General features: G+C 42.4%; 2 protein-coding genes and 1 non-coding gene across 4 annotated transcripts in view; 2 read left to right on the plus strand and 1 right to left on the minus strand.

Moving 5' to 3' along the window:
- Positions 1-5,913: 5,913 nt before the first annotated feature.
- Positions 5,914-5,986, minus strand: TRNAS-GGA (transfer RNA serine (anticodon GGA)). The gene has a single exon. It is a non-coding gene; the product is annotated as a tRNA-Ser (tRNA).
- A 5,615-nt stretch (positions 5,987-11,601) lies between these two features.
- Positions 11,602-12,305, plus strand: LOC112442244 (proline-rich protein 2-like). Its single transcript, XM_024978871.1, has 2 exons — positions 11,602-12,095; positions 12,182-12,305. Exons 1-2 carry the CDS (start codon positions 11,602-11,604, stop codon positions 12,303-12,305), a joined length of 618 nt encoding a protein of 205 aa, XP_024834639.1.
- The window catches only part of PARD3B (par-3 family cell polarity regulator beta), a 1,167,183-nt gene continuing 1,159,224 nt past the window's right edge, over positions 12,121-20,079 (plus strand). For both annotated transcript variants that reach the window (XM_002685527.5, XM_005202765.5), the window contains exon 1: positions 12,121-12,493. In XM_002685527.5, coding sequence (XP_002685573.1) covers positions 12,374-12,493 — 120 coding nt within the window. In that variant the 5' untranslated portion in view covers positions 12,121-12,373. The remainder of the gene's footprint in view (positions 12,494-20,079) is intronic.

Genomic DNA, 20,079 nt, shown 5'->3' on the forward strand with positions numbered 1-20,079 from the left:
GAGCGACTGAACAAGTCTCTTTTGCTCCATCTTCTGCTAGTCTGCCTTTTTGATTTTTTACAATACATACTCTCTTTACTTATCCATTCACTTTAATCTTTAAATTGGTATATCAGTCATTACCTGAGTCATCATTTACATGCAAACCATGTGTCTCTAAATTCTCAACGGAGCTCTTTTATTACATTGTGTCTTAGGTTGTGTTATTTGGAGAACACACTGTTAGATGGAGATCCACATGTAGAAATTTATTGGGGAGTATGCTCAAAATAAATTCTTGTGTGGAAATAGGAGGAAATAGGATTGTGTAGTGAAGGAAATACGATTGTGCAGAGAAACGAATTGCATAGAGATGCATTTTCAACAAAGGTCTGCTGTAAGTGGGATGACCATTCAGAGTTTTAATGCAGAGTATCTGGACCTTCACACGCTACTCCCACCCCATCTCCCCATCACAGGTCACTCAATGAGTGTGGGCATGTGGGCTACACCACTATGAGACATGATTTTGGGCAGGGAGGCTCTACTCCGCTGAAGAGAAGTTCTTGGACAGAAATTTAGCTGAGAGTCTCAGCTGTCAACAGTTCTAGCACCAGGAGAATAAGTGCTCAGAGTCCTAAAGGGAGATCTGTGTGATGCATCGCAGCCTACACTATTACTATAGGAAGGTTCAATGCTCTTCCAACAAATTCCTCCTAACATAGTGTTTTTCATGAACGCAGTTTCGTCGTCTCTGGGTCTGTTGGCCATATTTACAACCTTCAGATGCAGTTACTTATTTGAGACTTCAGAGGGAAACATTCATCTCTATATTCTGGAATGCAGAAAAGTCACACACTTTGACTCTGTTCTTAGGTTGGCCTTTCCCACCCAGAGTGTCCTTACAAACCCCTGCAAACTAGTGTTCATTTTTTTTTCTTCAATAAAATTTATTGAAGTATCCATGGACTGCCATGTTACTCCCATTTATAAAGCAGTTCACTGCTAGTATGCCCTGGGTTCATTCTGGCAATCATATAATTTCAGATCCTTGGGTCCATGACTCAGTGTTCATTAACTTATTGTTTATAAACTTATTTCTTCTTTAATTTATTAATATTTGTGTTCTTTGCTACAGATAATTGCTTGGTTTGGATTAAAGACTGGCCTTATTCAGAATAATATAATGAAAAATAATTTGGACAGTAACAACCATTGTGACAATGCCTGTAGTTGGGTAGAGGTCAATGAAAAGCTAAGGCAGCTCCAAAAGTGCCTTGTCGTTTTCATGGACCACTGGGGCCTCAAGAATTGAACTGAGCTTATAAGCAGCCAACTCTCTTTGTTCTCCAGCCTACAGACTAGAAAGGAACAAGTTTCATTAGTTTTGCTAATCACCAATTACTTTACCCCTGGTATACTTACCAACTTACAATCACTTTACCAGGTATAGCTCTTACTATCAGGTTATGTCATGGGCCATCATTTAGTCTATGGATGGTTGTCCTTGAATTAGGGGCCACTCTTGGTGTAATCAGTAGCTATACTAGTTCTTCAAAGAACTTATATGGGAGATACAATAAGGGAACTGAAAGATGGAGAAGCTCTATATAGTCAGCAAAAACAAGACCAGGAGCTGACTGTGGCTTTATCATGAACTCCTTATTGCCAAATTCAGACTTAAATTGAAGAAAGTGGGGAAAACCACTAGACCATTCAGGTATGACCTAAATCAAATCCCTTATGATTATATAGTGGAAGTGGGAAATAGATTTAAGGGCCCAGATCTGACAGACAGAGTGCCTGATGAACTATGGACGGAGGTTCATGACATTGTACAGGAGACAGGGATCAAGATCATCCAAAGAAAAAGAAATGCAAAAAAGCAAAATGGCTGTCTGAGGAGGTCTTACAAATAGCTGAGAAAAGAAGAGAAGTGAAAAGCAAAGGAGAAAAGGAAAGTTATACCCATTTGAATGCAGAGTTCCAAAGAATAGCATGGAGAGATAAGAAAGCCTTCCTCAGAGATCAATGCAAAGAAATAGAGGCAAGCAATAGAATGGGAAAGACTAGAGATCTCTTCAATAAAATTAGAGATACCAAGGGAACATTTCATGCAAAGATGGGCTCAATAAAGGACAGAAATGGTATGGACCTAACAGAAGCAGAAGATTTTAAGAAGAGGTGGCAAGAATACACAGAAGAACTATACAAAAAAGATCTTCATGACCCAGATAATCATGATGGTGTGATCACTCACCTAGAGCCAGACATCCTGGAATGTGAAATTAAGTGGGCCTTAAGAAGCATCACTACGAACAAAGCTAGTGGAGATGATGGAATCCAGTTGAGCTATTTCAAATCCTGAAAGATGATGCTGTGAAAGTGCTGCTGCCAGCAAGTTTGGAAAACACAGCAGTGGCCACAGGACTGGAAAAGGTCAGTTTTCATTCCAATCCCAAAGAAAGGCAATGCCAAAGGATGCTCAAACTACCGCACAATTGCACTCATCTCACATGCTAGTAAAGTAATGCTCAAAATTCTCCAAGCCAGACTTCAGCAATATGTGAACTGTGAACTTTTAGACGTTCAGGCTGGTTTTAGAAAAGGCAGAGGAACCAGAGATCAAATTGCCAACCTCTGCTGGATCATGGGAAAAGCAAGAGAGTTCCAGAAAAACATCTATTTCTGCTTTATTGACTATGCCAAAGCCTTTGACTGCGTGGATCACAATAAACTGTGGAAAATTCTGAAAGAGATGGGAACACCAGACCACCTGACCTGCCTCTTGAGAAACCTATATGCAGGTCAGGAAGCAACAGTTAGAACTGGACATGGAACAACAGACTGGTTCCAAACAGGAAAAGGAGTAGGTGAAGCCTATATATTGTCACCCTGCTTATTTAACTTATATGCAGAGTACAACATGAGAAATGCTGGGGTGGAAGAAGCACAAGCTGGAATCAAGATTGCCGGGAGAAATATCAATAACCTCAGATATGCAGGTGACACCACCCTTATGGCGAAAGTGAAGAGGAACTAAAAAGCCTCTTGATGAAAGTGAAAGAGGAGAGTAAAAAAGTTGGCTTAAAGTTCAACATTCAGAAAAGTAAGATCATGGCATCTGGTCCCATCACTTCATGGCAAATAGATGGGGAAACAGTGGAAAAAGTTTCAATGGAAACAGGCTGACTTTATTTTGGGGGGCTCCAAAATCACTGCAGATGGTGATTGCAGCCATGAAATTAAAAGACGATTACTCTGTGGAAGGACAGTTATGACCAACCTAGACAGCATATTCAAAAGCAGAGACATTACTTTGTCAACAAAGGTCCGTCTAGTCAAAGCTTCGATTTTTCCAGTAGCCATGTATGGATGTGAGAGTTGGACTATAAAGAAAGCTGAGCACCGAAAAATTGATGCTTTTGGACTGTGGTGTTGGAGAAGACTTTTGAAAGCCCCTTGGACTGCAAGGAGATCCAACCAGTCCATCCTAAAGGATCAGTCCTGGGTGTTCATTGAAGGACTGATGTTGGAGCTGAAACTCCAATACTTTGGCCACTTGATGTGAAGAGCTGACTCATTTGAAAAGACCCTGAAGCTGGGAAAGATTGAGGGAAGGAGGAGAAGGGGACAACAGAGGTGAGATGGTTGGATGGCATCACCGACTCAATGGACATGGGTTTGGGTGAACTCTGGGAGTTAGTGATGGACAGGGGGGCCCAGTGTGCTGAGGTTTATGGGGTCGCAAAGAATCAGACATGACTGAGCAAATGAACTGAACTGAACTGAACAGCTAGAAAAAGCTCATTAAGTTTGGTAAAGATCATGACCAGCATATGCTGCTCATCATTTATACCACCATTTGGGTGTATCAAGTGCCAAAATTTTATTATGCACTTGGCAAATTGATGGAGCTTCCTAGGTGCTGGTAGTGGTAAAGATCCCTCATGCCAATGTAGGAGACAGAAGAGACGTGGTTCTATCCCTGGGTTGCAAAGATCCCCTGGAGAAGGAAATGGTAACCCACTCCAGTATTCTTGCCTGGAGAATTTCATGGACAGAGGAGTCTGGTGGTTACAGTCAATGGAGTCATAAGGAGTCAGACACGACTGACTACAACTGACACTTAACTTTACTTGGCAAATTGATAGCTCTTTTCATTTGCTGTAAAATTTATTCCTTTTGTGTCTTGTGAGGTACATTGAAGTCCATGTATAACTTATTTGTATTCTTTATTATATTTATATTCCAGTTATATAAAAAGGAGTTTGAAGATAATTGCAAAAAGTTGTAACTAATGGGTCCTAACAAGAGTACTAACATGTCCTAACAAGAGTGCACATTCTTAAAGGAAAAAAAAATTAAATCAAGTTTTCCTGATAGTATTACAATAAAAATCACTTATTATTCATGTAAACACATGGTAAAGTATTAATGGATTTCTCAAATAATTTTATACAAAGGAATCACAAGTTTAAACCCAAATAGTCTTCAAAGCTTCCATCACGAATCCATGGATTAGTGTTTAAAAAAAGCATGTAAAATAAATGAAATATTATCAGATAGCATTGTATAGTCAGACATCTTCAGTATTCAATATTAACAGGATTTTTGGATTTGCTGCTTATAGTCCTGTGTAATCAAAACTAAACTATTAATTTGAGTCTGATGACTGAGCAAGAGTAGTAATTTTTTTATTTCTTAGATGATGGAAATTAATAGTTACTCAGCAATCAAGGGAAAGCCTATACATTTCACTGTTAAAATGTAGAAGCACTTTCTCTTGAAAAAATCATGATTTTAACCTAGTTTGGGGAAAATGCTGTTTCATAAATATACCAAATTGAATTGAAATTATTATTAGCATGTTTCTTAAATCTAAAATATTTGTGAGACTTAAAACCTCTATTTATGAATTACTATAGAATCCTTCCAGGAAAGGCCTTCTGGGCCAGTCATTATGTTTGCTCCCAAATATTTCCCCACCCTTCTTGCTAAAATGCTTCCAGCTTGTTCAGCAAGTGGGAGACACTAGTGGAAGCATGAAAGACAGGAGAAAGCGATCCTGGGATATGGGTATTTCTCTGTCTTTCTCCCAAATCTGTCTCTATCTCTGTCTTCTGACCATGTTTTCATGATGCAACTCCTTATAGTTCCAGGTTGCCCAGGGACGGTCCCTTTCTCAGAGCTCCCAGCTTCTTCCAGGTACTCCCTGCTAAGGTTTTAGCTCCTGCCAGGCTGCCCAACTTCTGGATTCCGCTAAGACTAGTACCTCCTCTCTGCATCCAGCCAGTCCAAGAGAAAGAAGCTGCTTCCTGCTGTGGGGAATCTCTAAGTTGCCTTGCATTTCCTGTTTGGTTTTTCAGCCCTTCCATCAACAGTGCAATTAACTTGTATTTAATTCCCTCTGTTTGAGATAAGGTCTGTTTTTAGTTTGCCTGACTAGACTCTGAGTCATGTGGCACCCTCTGCTTCCCATGCACGGAAGAGCAGTAGGGCCGAACATTAGCAATCATATAGTCCGTTACTTTGGATAAGCACATGTACAGGTAGGGATATTCCACACTGTGTGCATATATGATGTTTCACTTCAATATAGTTTTATGCAATTTACTCCAGCATGCTTCTTTTGGATTCTCCCCAACTTTTAGTTACGTACTACGGTAATTCTTTATACAGGAAGATGTCAGAATAACAATCAAATGCTATTTTATGAACATTACACCTTTGCTCAAGCACTAAGAAGATATTTCTTTGGTGAAACAGATCCAGACTCCCTAGTCTATATGTCATAGAAAGTGAAAGTGAAGTCGCTCAGTCGTGTCCAGCTCTTTGCGACCCCATGGATTGTAGCCTACCAGGCTCCTCCCTCCATGGGATTCTCCAGGCAAGAGTACTGGAGTGGGTTGCCGTTTCCTTCTCCAGGGGATCTTCCCTGACCCAGGGATTGAACCCAGGTCTCCTGCATTCCAGGCAGATGCTTTAACCTCTGAGCCACCAGGGATGTATCTCATAGTTCTCCCTCAATTATTTCCCTCAATCATTTCCTTCTTCCATATCTTTATAACCTTATATTCTATGTTGTGCTCTGATGAAGCCTATCCGTTTCAGTCCAACTATCTTGCCTTCCATTTTTAACATTCAATTTCCTGTTCTCCACCATTATGTCTTCACTAGGGCAGCAGCACCCTTTCTTATCACATCTTTGACATTGATAATAGTTTATATACATAGTAAAATAGTAACTTATAATTAGTAATGCATCATCATACACAATGTAACTTCTCTGTATCCCTCTCTTCAATATTGGCATTCTCCAGGGTTCTAGTCTAGTCCTCTTGTTTTTTCCTTTTAAACTCCTTTTTTCCCTTTCAGGATAATCTCTATTCTGATGTATTCACCTCCAAAACTATGGTCCCTAAATCTGAATATCTAGTCCCTAGATGGGCTTCCCTTGTGGCTCAGATGGTAAAGAATCCGCCTGCAATGCAAGAGACCTGGGTTCAATCCTTGGGTTGGGAAGATCCCCTGGAGGAGGGCATGGCAACCCACTCCAGTATTCTTATCTGGAGAATCCCCATGACCTTCTTGCTGTCCAAGGGACTATCAAGAGTCTTCTTCAACACCACAGTTCAAAAGCATCAGTTCTTCAGGGCTCAGCTTTTTTCACAGTCCAACTCTCACATCCATACATGGCTACTGGAAAAACCAAAGCTTTGTCTAGATGGGCCTCTGTCAGCAAAGTAATGTCTCTGCTTTTTAATATGCTGTCTAGGTTGGTCATAGCTTTTCTTCCAAGGAGCAAGTGTCTTTTAATTTCATGGCTGCAATCACCATCTGCAGTGATTTTGGAGCCCCCCAAAAATAAAGTCAGCCACTGTTTCCACTGTTTCCCCATCTATTTGCCATGAAGTGAAGGGACTGGATGCCATGATCTTCGTTTTCTGAATGTTGAGCTTTAAGCCAACTTTTTCACTCTCTTCTTTCACTTTCATCAAGAGTCTCTTCACTTTCTCTTTGCTTTCTGCCATAAGGGTGGTGTCATTTGCATATCTGAGGTTATTGATGTTTCTCCCGGCAATCTTGATGCTCTAAGTAGCATCTCTTCCTAGGGGTCAGCATTCATGGACCTTAATATACTTCAGGGTTGCCCCTGGTGCCTTAGTGGTAAGGAATTGCCTGCATTGCAGGAGACACGTGTTCATTTCCTGAGTAGGGAAGGTCCGCTGGAGAAGAGAATGGCAACCTACTCCAGTATTCTTGCCTGGGAAATCCCACACACAGAGGAGCCTGGTGGGCTGCAGTCCATGGGGCTGCAAAGTTGGACACAACTTAGTGACTAAACAACAATACGCTTCAGAGAAGGAGATCACATAATGAGGGAAAACATCTAACTAGTGATCAACCCTAAATGAAACAGAACTGGAACAATTTTCTGACTTTGTGTTGGTTTGTTTATTTTGTTTTTATAAAGAGGCACTCATTTCATGATTCAGGTCTTTTCCAAGAAAACGTAAATCAAAGTAGGATATTAATATTCATAGAGTTGAATTCACTACAAGGAGGGGTGGTCTAGGTAAAACACTGTGGAAACTTACAAGTCTAGCTTACGGAAGAGGCATAAATAAGAATCTCTCAAAAGTGGATAGCCCACAATACTCTCTTTAGGGTGTAAAATATTTATGTTATAAGGAGACCTATAGAAACAGTCAACAGATGAATGCCATAAGGCATTTAGAGATAAACATCTCTTAAGAAAAACTTATTCTTGCCAAGTTAAAGAAAATAAACCAAACCCTTTGATTTTAAACATTGAAGGAAAGAATGAAAAATCATACCCATTTTTCTCTTATGCTATCACTCTGGTACCTGCCTTAATAAGGAAGCTAAGAACATAATCTATTATATTAATTGCTCCAAGGATCTTCAGAAAAAGCTTATCTCCCATTCAATTAGTTTCTGGCAATAAATATTGCTTGTTATACATAATTTCTTGAAAGATAAAAATATTTTATTTTTAATAGTGCAAAACATCAGAATGGATGACTGATCAACTATATATTAAAAATTATCATTCTTCCTTCAATATATACCCAGCGGTACCTGACATTTTAGTTATACTTTCCATAACACAGAGCAGTTTAGTAATATCAGTCAGTATTATTGTTCTCTGCATAACACGTTTTCACAGGCTACTCCAAGGCTTGCTATGCTGTTGGATAACAAATGGGAAAATGTCACACCACAGGCAATATTTACCTATCCAACAGGCAAAACAAGAAAATGGAGCCCAGACCTAGAATCCTCTAGTGTTACTTAATCAAGGCAAATTATCTATTGTCTTCTGCCCAGAAGGTCCCACGGGGCATGAAATATTGATTTAGGAATTTGCTGGGCCTGAGTTTCTGTGTGTTGCAACTATGTTCTCTTCTATCACTTCTTAATATATGATAAATCACTTCTACGTATGGTATGACAAAGTTGAATAACAAATTAAATATGGCTATCTAATAAACTTGAAATGTAAACACTAAAATGTTTTTATAATACTAGTTTGGATCATTAACATTTGCTCCATACTGTGCAGGATTGTACAATGCCTTGTTCACATCTGTGCTCACCTCCACTGCACCTTCATTTCACACCTCACAACTTCTGCTGCACTCACAAGACCTGATTCCACTCTTTCTAAAAGTGGGATTTGGAGAACTTGGGTGTTCTTTGTGATTCATCTGGAGTTTCTCAAATCCCTAAGGACAGTGGATCTGGGCTCTAGATATTGAGGAAGGGCTAAAGCTGAAACTTTGTGATGGGAAGAAGAGTAGGAGCTATTCACTGAGCAGAAGAGGAGGAATCTGGAGCAAGTGTGAAGAAGAATTAAAGAAAAAAAAAAAAAAGCACCATGAAGCATAAAGAATGGTAACATGCAAGACTATTACATCAGTTAAAAACCTTTGCTCTGTACTATCCTAAGTGTCCATATAATATGCAATATTAAAACTGTCACACATGAAAGTCCTGTATTAGTATTTATTTGTTCACTCTGCTCATTTGGAGTTTCCCATATAAGATCAGCACAGTCGTGGCTATGAAGACTCTGGATTCAGATACCCTAGGTTCTAAACTGGTCTCCAGTACTTTCTAAGAATGTGATCTTCACCTTTCTTGGCCTCAGTTTCCTTATCTCTAAAAGGAAGATAAAAAAATATCTCCCTTCTAAGGTTATTGCAAAGAGAAATAAAATGTAGATATATAACATATGATGTATACATATACATGTATGCATATATCTGTACATATGTAATATCGATCATCTATCTACACCTAGAACAGTGCCTGCAATGTTTTTAAATCAATAATGTTCAGTAGAATTATCACATTCATTGTTGTTTTGTAATTTCTATTTAACTTCGCATCTGTAGATCTTGTTGCCTCTACTATCTATGAGAACTTTGAGGGTGGGAAACAATCTTACGTTTTGTTATGGCTAAATTTTTATTTTTGTCTCATCTATTGTGGTTCACCATTCTCCTGTTCTTCTTCCGTATGATTTAGCGGCAGGTGAATCAGGCCTGGTTGATCAATGCTGCATTCATCTTGCCAGAGGGAAGGTACGTGACTTAAGCTTGGATATGTAAGTCCTCAGCAGCAAAAGGCTAGTGATGTCTGGGATGGCTGCCTATCAGACTGTATAAACTTGAAACATGGGGTCTGGCCATCTTTGCCTCCTGAGGGACAGACTGTCCGAGAATGGCGACAGTGCAGAGGAACACAGAGCCAGCAGATGGAGAGAGATGACCATGAGGACACTGAGTTTCTGGATTTGGTCTTGCCTCAAAGGAATGCTCTTTGGTTTTTCTGATTTTATAAGGAAATAGATCCTCTCTTTAGTTTATTTAAATTAGTTTATATTGGATTTGCAACCAAATTAATACTAATATACATCTTCTTGTGTGTAATTCTTTTTAAACTTTTTACTTTGTATTGGGGTATAGTCAATTAATAATGTTGTGATAGTTTCAGGTGAACAGCGAAGGGACTCAGCCATATATATACATCTTCTTAAAATCAACTTCTTAGTCCTCATGATCCTCTTTGATCATGACATTCAAATATACGCCATTGATGTTATATAAGGCCCTGTACACAGAAGACCATGCATGCACACACACACACACATATTGCATGTATGAATGAATTAAAAAATTTAAAACTGCAACCATGAAATTAAAAGACGCTTGCTTCTTGGAAGAAAATCTATGACAAACCTAGATAGTACATTAAAAAGCAGAGACATCACTTTGCCCACAAAAATCTGTACAGTCAAAGCTATGGTTTCTCCAGTAGTCATGTATGGATGTGAGAGTTGGACCATAAAGAAGGCTGAGCAGTGAAGAACTGATGCTTTCAAATTGTGCTGGGGAAGACTCTTGAGAGTCCCTTGGACAGCAAGGAGATCAAACCAGTGAATCCTAAAGGAAATCAAACCTGAATATTCATTGGAAGGACTGATGCTGAAGATGAACCTTCAACACTTTGGTCACCCGATGCCAAGAGCCAATTCATTGGAAATGACCTTGATGCTGGGAAAGGTTGAGGGTAGGAGGAGAAGGTGATGACAGAGGATGAGATTGTTGGATGACATCATTGACTCAATGGACACGCATTTGAGTAAATGCCGAGAGACAGTGAAGAACAAGGAAGCCTGGCATGCTTCAGTCCATGGGATCAGAGTCAGTCAAGACTTGATGACTGAACGGTAACAAAAAGAAACTACACCACAACTTTAGAAAAGATTTTCATGCTTAATAAAACTGATAGCACTGCCTTAACGCCACCTGGTAGGCAGTAGAACAAATCTCTTTTTTAGAAAAATACATGATGTAGTCCTGACGAACTTGTTGGATGAGCTGGATTGTGAAGAAAAGTGTGGGGGAGACGAGGGATTGAGTGTTGGAAGAATGGAGTTCCTCTTAGCATAACTAACTCCATGGTCATCTCATTTCCTTAATCTTCCTGGGTACCATTCTTTATGATAAATTGGGAAGAATAATACTTTCCTTAAAGGGTAATTGTTGGCGTTCAAAGGAGCTCATTTATGTTTGAGCTAAAAATGGTACAGATGTTATCTGCCGATTTACCCCACCCCAGAGATGCCAATTTCAATTGGCAATGGATACACATCTACCAAATCATGAGCTTAAAAGTGTTGAAATTTATTTTTCTGTAGCCAAAAGTTCGACCGGAAGCGCATTTCAGAAGGATAAATGTGAACATACATCATCATATCTGGGTCAGGGATGTGGCCTTTTGAGGGAATATTGAGTGTTCTGCCTAAAAGGAAGATTCCACTACTACGTTTTCTCCAAGAATCCCTTCACTTTTTTTCCATCAAAGAGCTTTAGAAGGCAGATGTGATGCTGTGCTCAAGACTAAATTCTTAACAGGTCCTTTGGCCACCGCTGCAGCTCAATATCTGCGAACCTCCACGCCTAGAGGTGTTTTCGGTGGGCGGGGCGAGAAGCACCTGCTCCCGGGCTCTCCTCGAATCTGGCTCCAATCCCTGGGTTTTAAGGGTGTAGCTCTGCAGTCTTTCAGCTATTCCCTGGAGTGTGCTTTATGAGATCCGGTTTCAATCCCCCGGTGGGGAGCTCTGAGGTCCCGTTACAATTCCCTAGAGATCCGTGCGTGTGCGGGAGGGACAGAGCCAGGGAGAGACCGAGGGAGGGGGAGCAGTCTCCGGTCTCCGGTTACCGCCCCGCACGGCCCCCGCCCCGCGCCGCCGACTGCACGGCGGGCCCGGGGAGCGCCGCGGCCCCTTTAAGAGCCGGGCCCAGGCCGGCCCGGGGGCCGCGGGAGCCCAGAGCGCGGCGCGCGGCGGAGGAGTTGGGATCCGGCGCAAAAGTTTCCTCCCAACTCGGGCCCCGCGCGCCGCCGCCGCCGCCGCCCACTCCAGCCCGGGGCTTGGGGCCGGCCCCGCCGCCGCCAGGGCCAGGGCCAGGGCCAGGGCGAGGGCCAGGGCCAGGCCGGCAGTTTCGCTTTGGCGGGCGGGGAGCAGCCGCCTGGGCCGGGCCCGAGCCGGAGCCGGAGCCGGAGCCGGAGCAGGAGGAGCAGCCCGCCCCCCCCCCCCCCCCCCCCCCGGCTTCCCCGGCCCCCAGCCACCTGGGAGGTAGCCCTCCCCGCTGCCTCCTGCTCTCAGATCGATTCCCGCCCGCCGGCGGCCGCCTGCCCCGGGCAGAGGGGCGCTGCTGCGAGCCCCTGATCCGGAAGGGGGGCCGGGGAGAGGCGCCCCGGGGTCTCCGCCGGCGCCCGGTGTCCCCTGAGAGTGGGGCCGCGCCCGCCGGCCCAGACACCTGTTCGGCCGGGCCCGGCGTGGTCGCCGGGGGCCAGGATGAAAGTGACCGTGTGTTTCGGCAGGACCGGAATCGTGGTGCCCTGCAAGGAGGGCCAGCTGCGCGTCCGGGAGCTCACACAGCAGGCTCTGCAGCGGTACCTGAAGACCCGCGAGAAGGTGGGCGCGGCGCTGGGGGCGCGCGGGCGGGGCGGAGGAGGGGGCGCGGCTGCGGGCTGGCTACCCGGGAGCGCTCCGCCGCCACCGCACCTGCCAGGTGCCCCGAGGACAGGGTGGCGACGCTCGGGGGACGCGGAGCACCTCGGCGACCTGATTTGTCACGACCTGTGGCCGCAACTTTTGTATGTTGCTAATATGAGGGATCTGGGCGTTTGTGGGCCTTGCTTGTTTCAGGGTGGTGGTTGGAACCGCGGCACCCGAATCACTTGTGGGCTCGTTAGAACGGCAACATCTGGTGCCCGGGTCCAAGCCCACGGCCTCAAAATCTGCTTTTCAACAAGCTCCCAGGTGATTGCAATGGCCAGTGAAGTTGGACAAGCACTGCTGTAGAAGTTGTTGGAGCGAACAGACCTCAGGGGAGCACTCGAAGGTGTTGCTCACCTCAGATGTGATTTTTGACCAGCCAAGGCCCGCCCTACTTCTAATCCTTGGGTTAGAAAGTTGATTGGTGCTAAGTAACAGATACTCGGAAGTTACAACTAGTGAGGCCCTTGGAATTTCAGCCTCTGGAGCTGGCCTCTCTCAATGACTCCAGCAGGAGGTCAGGTGGAAGGATGCTGTGTGCTGATACCAACCAGTCTACACTTGGCTATTTTTACTTTAACACCTCACTTTCTATCAGCATCTACTAAGTGTGTGGGCAGGGTCAGGTCCGGGGTGACTGTCGAAATGATGACAAAGACTGTTCCCAGCTCTGTCCCTGAAGCCAGGAACAAGTGAAATCTAAGTAAGGTTCCAGAAGTGTTTGTAAGTGTGTAAAGTGAAAGTGAAGTCGCTCAGTCGTGTCCGACTCTTTGCGATCCCATGGACTGTAGTCTACCAGGCTTTTCTGTCCATGTGATTTTCCAGGCAAGAGTACTGGAGTGGGTTGCCATTTCCTTCTCCAGGGGATCTTCCTGACCCAGGGATCGAACCCAGGTCTCCTGCATTGCAGGCAGACGCTTTACCCTCTGAGCCAGTGTGTAAGGCATACTTAAATATTCAGAAGCCGTAGCTAGACTCTAGAACTCATATTGAGTGTTTGGGTAACATGCTGGGCCTGTTTCTTCTTTAAAGAAAAAAGTTTCAATGAAAACTTAAATGAAGTCCTCCAGGGGCATCTTTTTTTTTTTTTTGAATCCTCCAAAAGGATATCTTGTTTGCCCCCAATCTTCTCAAATAGGACAAATCATAAACTTTTAATTTAGAGGCCAGTGGTTCTCTTAATGTTTGTCCTCATGCTGTGAGAACTGTAGAAATAGTACGTTGGCCAATTTCATGATGGAAAGATGTAGTTTATTTTAATGTCATCTTGGTTATCCAAGGCATGAAAGCAATTGTGTTTTCTAAATATATATAGCTGAGGCATTTAAGAAAATCTCTGCATCTCTGTGCCTCCACTTGGAATTATTATACAGGAAAAAATTCCACTCTGGATAAATGCATGTGCATATTTCCTTGAACAGTCAAGAGCTAAAGATGAGCGTAGAGAATGGTCTGTTAATATATTAAATATAATCTCTAAAGCTGGACTTTTTACTAATGGAATTGAGGCAGAGAGAGAAAGTAATCAAAGTAGCCTATATAACTATATAAGTATCTGCCTAATGCTTTTTCCTTTGTTACCATAGTGCCTGCTGTTTATATTGTGTAATTCAGTTAAAAATGAAAAGTAACACAAGTAACCAGTTGTCCTTAAAATCCTATTTCCCTAACTTCTGAAAGTAGTCTAAGGTTAAACCTAACCATGCTATTCTAGACAAATTATTAAAGCAAATTTCACGGGGAGGTTGTTTTATTGAGATGATAAACTTATTTTTATTATTTTAAACATTGTGAAAAATAATTTAATTCTAAAACCTTGAATATTTAGAAATTCAATACATGGAACTGTCCAGGTAATAGAAGTAAGCTATAAGCTTATAAATAGCACACAGGGAATTTAACTATAGGATATTTAATGCATTATAATTTGATCTTAAGAGGTGTTAAAAAACTATCAATATTCTGTACTGAAAGCATAATTTATAATATCACAGATCCCATAATGTAATTGTATTGATCAGTTTACCATTATTACCAGACATTACATTTTTCTGTGTTTACATTTATATATTAGTGAATGTGACATTTAAAGGTCACTTGCAACTAATAAATTCTCCCTCCCTTCTTTGGCTTTTAAAATCTCAATTTAATAACTGGAGAGTGATATTTTTCTCCTCCCAAAATACTCCTCTCTCATAGTTTCGTTTTAAATAGCATTGTAATCATAACAAGGCTTTAACTAATATTAAATTATATTCCTAATGGAACTAAAATGTCACAAAATACTCTGATAAAGTCCATGCTTTTATCCATTGAATTTAGAAAATGATGGGAAAAGACCAGAAATATCAAAATTCAATTTCAAAAACAACTTGGCATAAATTCAATTTCTTTAAATTAGTGAAAGGTTTAAACGGTTTGTTTCTCTGGACAGCGAGGTTTTAATCCCTCGTGTGTTACTCCGTTGGTCGTGTCTGACTCTTTGCAACCCAGTGGACTGTAGCCTGCAAGGCTCCTCTGTCCATGGCATTTTCCAGGCAAGAATATTGAAGTGGGTTGCCATTTCTTCCTCCAGAGGCTCTTCCCCGACCCAGGGATCGAACCTGGATCTCCCGCATTGGCCGGTGGATTCTTTACTGTCTGAACCACCAGGGAAGCACAGACTTAATGAGGGCCGCAGAAGCTGCAAGCCGATGAGGATGGGCTTACTCAGTAGTAATAACACAACCACCGAGAGGAATTGTACTTACTTGGCGCAGGCAGTGTTCAAGGTGCTTTGCTGCTGCTGCCAAATCACTTCAGTCGTGTCTGACTCTGTGCAACCCCATAGATGGCAGCCTACCAGGCTCCCCCATCCCTGGGATTCTCCAGGCAAGAACATTGCAATGGGTTGCCATTTCCTTCTCCAGTGCATGAAAGCGAAAAGTGAAAGTGAAGTCGCTCAGTTGTGTCAGACTCTTCGCCACCTCATGGACTGCAGCCTACGTATATCAAATGACTAACTCTGTGAATGAGGTACTAATATCCCCATTTTACAGATTGGGGAAAAGCACAGAAGTATGACTAGTATGTGGTAGAATTGAGATTTGGAAACCCAGGAACTGTGTTTCCAGGTCTTTACTCTCAGTCATTAATATGGAGCCTAGTAAGTCATTATGCAGTGGAACTTATCCATCTTATTAATTTGTATACAGTTTGTTTTTTAAAAAATTCCATCTATAAACTGCTACAATAATATATCAACCCAATGATAGCAATAGCTATTGTGTTTCTTGCAAAAGGAGGCTTGCGTACGTGCTCAGTCGTGTCCAACTCTTTGTGACCCCATAGTCTATAGCCTGCCAGGCTCCTCTGTCCATGGGATTTCCCAGGCAAGAATACTGGAGTAAGTTGCCATTTCCTTCTCTTCCCAACACAGGGATCAAACCTGGTCTCTTGCGTCTCCTCCATTGTCAGCAAATTCTTTACCACTGAGCCACCTGGGAAGCCTTCAAAGTGTTGAGGCATCCTCACACTCCTTTCAATTCTATCTTTTACAGTATAGGTCTGTATGTTACAGGGGGAAGTCTGATTTCTGTGAAAAAAATTGCAGGATTTGCAAATCAAGTCTGAAGAATCTTCTTCAGTCTAATTACAAATTGAAAAATTGGGCATGATCTCTGAGATATCTGGGTAGAGAGGTAAGGAGGTAAAGAAACATGTTAAGTGGGAACATGAATGTAAATGAAGCCTGTTTCTTCCAGAGCCCTGAATAATTTAGATGGGAGAAAGGCAGATTTCAAGATTGAGGAGAGAGTTGGGGTTTCTACAGTTTGAAGGGTACATGAAGCCCAAGGAGGACAGTCTGGGTTTTGTGAGCAGAAGAAAACTGGCCACCTCCAACTGAGAAAAACAAAGGAAGCTGGTATTTGTGGAATGTGGGAAGCCAGCTTAATCAGCATCAGATAAGGCTAGAAGTAGGTAAGATACTGAAGAAACTGAGGGAGCTTTGGGGAAGGCTTTAATTATGTTCTGAATTCTCTCAGACTTTGAGGTTCCTGTGGCCTCCCTGATCCCTGTCCTTTGATAACCTCTACTAGGGAGGTGAGCTGACCAAGGTGCAAGAATTAAGGGATTGCTTGTCTTTGGATCCTGGTAGTTTATCATCATCTGAGGCTTTAAATCCAGTTCAGTTAAGTAGTTAGTGGAGAGGGGATTGTCTTCAGTAGTAAAGGTGGGGATCATTGAGTAATTAGTTAATCATCAAAATTACATGTCACAGGTGAATGGCTAATTGAACCATATCCTGCAGGGCTCTCAACTTTGGTTGATCATTAGTTACCTCTAATTTTAACATTTTAAATAATATATATTTCAGTCCTTTTCTTCCATGGATTTGGAGTGAAACCTGGGCATAGGTATTAAAAAAAGATACTTCAGATGATACAAATGCCCAGTTAGAATTGAGAACCACTAATCTACTACTACTACATCTTTTGGTGTCACTGAACTAAATTGATTTTTAAAATCATTTGACAGCAGATAATTATGTCTTAGACACCTACGGACCAACTTGTTATTAGCAACTATCTTTCTACTCCTACCGTGAGTGAATTCTCCCAGCAGGTGTTCAAAGAACTTATTAAATTGAGCATTGATTTTATATATAAGTAAATAAGGGGAAGTACTTGTTCAGTAACAAAAGTACAAATAAGAGTGTATAGTGTGTACATGTGTGTGAGTTCAGGAGTCAAATAGTATGAACACTGAGTTTATGGGGTAGTGGGTATGATAGAATTTTTAGGAAGATTTGCAGATCTTTGTGTATGAGGATAGTGTTTTTTTTTTTAAAAGAAACATCTGATTGACTTTCAAAATGAATCTCTTCTGTATTCAGATATTTGGAATAATTTATTGGTTTTACAAGTTGAGATCAGCTTCATAGATTGGAATTAGTTAAGAGCAATGGACTCTCCTGATTGACTGTGAGATCAGTTTTAGAATTTGTACAAGGACAAGAATCAACTGGAAGAAAAAATTAGAACTCTTGAATTCCTGAAATTTTCAGCTTTTGATGTCTTGTTTCCAGAGGATAAGTTTCCTTTATGCATAAGCTAGGACCACACTGAATTCCCCAAATGCTTTTCAGTTTATTGGGCAGTGACTGACTTGAGTGCTTTATTTCCTATTCAGTTCTCTCCTCTCCCAATGTGTGAACTAGATGCTCTTTCCAGCATGTAGACAGGACTGACTCACCATCAGCAAGGCACATGCTTCTAACTTGGTTTTGGTTCTGTTACTTGACTTGCATTGAGCAGCCTCTAAGTTTGCAAACACAGGGCTCATGGGGTCTGCTATGACCCACAGAAGTGTTTTTTAAGTTCTGCTCAGTGTTACATTTTGACTTTTGCCATGTTTAAATAATATTGAGATTTCATGCAAAACTCCAGATTTCTGTCTTTTAGGGAAAAAAGAATCAGAAGCTCTGAGACTACTGGGCTTTACTTTCCCACATGGCAGCCTTCAGTTGGAGCTGAGGTTAGACACCTCTTTAGAAGGAATCATTATCCTCTAGTCCCCATTATTACCATCCCAATAGATGAGTGTAAGTTGTTAAGTGAGAGTGCTCTTAACAAGATTATCAGGATATGACAGCTAAGAGCCATGGTTACTTTTCAGTCCTTATTTTTAATGATATCTCACCTTTTAAAACTCTCTCTACCCAGAATTTCTAGACATGTCTCTGTCTTCTGTGTCTTTGCAGGTGCATCCAATACAGTTTCCCTTGTGTGCTGGTGTCTCGGGGTTCTTTCCTTTATTTCAGTTGGATCTCATCCATTCCATGGCTTCAGCTTCCCTCAGGCACACACCTCTAGCCTTGAACTTGCTATCGACCTCAATATCCAGCAGCTTTGGGACTTCACCACCTTGATGTCCCATACATAGTTCAAGCCCAGCTTGTTCTCTGTCTGTCTGCATGTCCCCATCCTCCTGTCCTGGTGGTTCAGATAGTAAAGAATCTACTTGCAGTGAGGGAGACCTGGGTTCAATCCCTGGGTTGGGAAGATCCCCTGGGGGAGGAAATGGCAATCCACTCCAGTTTTCTTGCCTGGAGAATCCCCACAGACAGAGGAGCCTAGCGAGCTACAGTTCATGAGGTCGCAAAGAGTTGGACACAAATGAGCGACTAAACACATACACATCCTCCTGTAGCCTCTTTCTTCATTTCTGGTACCACCATTCACCTGGTTGTCTAATTCAGAAACCGGAAATCCTTCGTTCCTTGATGACCTCTCATCCTCCATATTCTATTACTTGTCTGGTTGGTCATAAAAGTCCTTTGATGCTTCCATGTGGTATTTCTTAGATCTGCTTCCTCCTTTCTGCCCCACACCAGTTCTTTCTCATTCCTACTGTGGGGAACTGCAGCAGACCCGTAACTGGCCTTTCTGCCATTCAGTTCAGTTTAGTCGCTCAGTCATGTCTGACTCTTTGTGACCCCATGAACCACAGCACGCCAGGCCTCCCTGTCCATCACCAACTGCAGCACACCAGGCCTCCCTGTCCATCACCAACTCCCGGAGTCCACCCAAACCCAAGTCCATTGAGTCGGTGATGCCATCCAACCATCTCATCCTCTGTCGTCCCCTTCTCCTCCTGCCCTCAATCTTTCCCAGCATCAGCGTCTTTTCCAGTGAGTCAGTTCGCATCAGGTGGCCAAAGTATTGGAGTTTTAGCCTCAACATCAGTCCTTCCAATGAACACCCAGGACTGATCTCCTTTAGGATGGACTGGTTGAATCTCCTTGCAGTCCAAGGGACTCTGAAGAGTCTTCTCCAATACCACAGTTATCTCCCAATTCTTTCAAACTGTTCTCCATTGAGGACCTTACAGCTGTAGATCTGATCCTGTCTGGAGTATTGCTGGGATATGTAAATGGCTCTTCACTGCTATTATGTGAAAACCCACTTTGCTTCCGGGTCCAATATCTTCTCTATTCCTTTATACCCTTTAAATTTGCTCATGTGACGTAAACTTTCACATTTTCCCCCACCCCAAGTGAATTCTGCTCATCTTTTGGGATGAAACTCCAACTGCCTCTTCTCTAGGAAGTCCCTTCCTCCCTTTTCCCTCACCGTCACTTAGGGGCTTCATACTTGTGTTCCTATAACTCCCTGTGCAGTGTTTTCATTTTGAAAACCATATCTTACATTATACTGTCTACTCATCAAGGTCTACTAACCTAACAGACAATTCCCAAAGGACAGTGGTTTATCGCTTTCTCAGGGGGAGATGGGGTCTATGACCCATGCAGCCACCTACTGCTGTTCCTTTTGGTTTTGGGGTTTTTTGTAGATTCCCTGTCCTGTGCCAACTGGTGAGCAAGGAAAGTGTGGAGGATGCCACAGAAGCCTGGGGGCTTGGCCTGGAAGTGGCAGACATCACTTGTGCCAGCATTCCACTGGTCAGACTGGCCATGTGTGCTGTCTAGATGCAGTGGGCCTGGGAAAGAAGTCCACGTG

Source organism: Bos taurus, chromosome 2 (assembly GCF_002263795.3).
Source record: "Bos taurus isolate L1 Dominette 01449 registration number 42190680 breed Hereford chromosome 2, ARS-UCD2.0, whole genome shotgun sequence".
Lineage (NCBI taxonomy): Eukaryota > Metazoa > Chordata > Mammalia > Artiodactyla > Bovidae > Bos > Bos taurus.